Below are 1,078 nucleotides of genomic sequence, written 5' to 3' on the forward strand. Positions count from 1 at the left end.
CATATGAGTATCCACACAGAACAGAAACAATTTGTATGTGAGGACTGTGGACACAGATTTAGCAAGAAGACCAATTTAAACAGACACATGAGAGTCCACACAGGACAGAAACCATTTGTATGTGAGGACTGTGGACACAGATTTAGCCATAAGGTTAATTTAAACTCACACATGAGAGTCCACACAGGAGAGAAACCGTTTGTGTGTGAGGACTGTGGACAAGGATTCAGTCGTAAGGCTACTTTAAACTCTCATATGAGTATCCACACAGAACAGAAACAATTTGTATGTGAGGACTGTGGACACAGATTTAGCGTTAAGAGTAGTTTAAACAGACACATGAGAGTCCACACAGGAGAGAAACCATTTGTGTGTGAGGACTGTGGACACAGATTTAGCCATAAGGTTAATTTAAACTCACACATGAGAGTCCACACAGGAGAGAAACCGTTTGTGTGTGAGGACTGTGGACAAGGATTCAGTCGTAAGGCTACTTTAAGCTCTCATATGAGTATCCACACAGAACAGAAACAATTTGTATGTGAGGACTGTGGACACAGATTTAGCGTGAAGAGTAGTTTAAAAAGACACATGAGAGTCCACACAGGAGAGAAACCATTTGTATGTGGGGACTGTGGTCAAGGATTTAGCTGTAAGTCTAGCTTAAACTCTCACATGGGAGTCCACACAGGACAGAAACCCTTTGTATGTGAGGACTGTGGACATAGATTTAACCAGAAGGGTAATTTAAACTCTCACATGAGAGTCCACACAGGACAGAAACCATTTGTATGTGGGGACTGTGGTCAAGGATTTAGCCGTAAGTCTAGCTTAAACTCTCACATGGGAGTCCACACAGGACAGAAACCCTTTGTATGTGAAGACTGTGGACACAGATTTAGCCAGAAGGGTCATTTAAACTCTCACATGAGAATCCACACATGACAGCTAGTTGTAAAAAGCTAGTGTAGCCTTTCTGGTTGCAGGCAGACAACACCTGCAGCACAAAGCAGGAGGAAACAAGGACAGGAAAACTTATTCATAGTGGCAGAGCGAGTTGAGAGATGTTTTTTGATGA

General features: G+C 42.5%; 1 protein-coding gene across 1 annotated transcript; it reads left to right on the top strand.

Annotated features, from left to right (window-relative positions):
- Positions 1-6: 6 nt before the first annotated feature.
- On the top strand, positions 7-617 carry LOC106535815 (gastrula zinc finger protein XlCGF8.2DB; the record flags this gene model as incomplete). The annotated part of the gene is given in 1 exon segment (XM_014032918.1): positions 7-617. A coding segment is annotated over 1 exon segment (530 nt), but the record flags the coding sequence as incomplete, so codon positions are not given.
- Positions 618-1,078: the final 461 nt, after the last annotated feature.

This window comes from Austrofundulus limnaeus, unplaced genomic scaffold (assembly GCF_001266775.1).
Source record: "Austrofundulus limnaeus strain Quisiro unplaced genomic scaffold, Austrofundulus_limnaeus-1.0 Scaffold1575, whole genome shotgun sequence".
In the NCBI taxonomy this organism is placed as follows: Eukaryota; Metazoa; Chordata; class Actinopteri; order Cyprinodontiformes; family Rivulidae; genus Austrofundulus; species Austrofundulus limnaeus.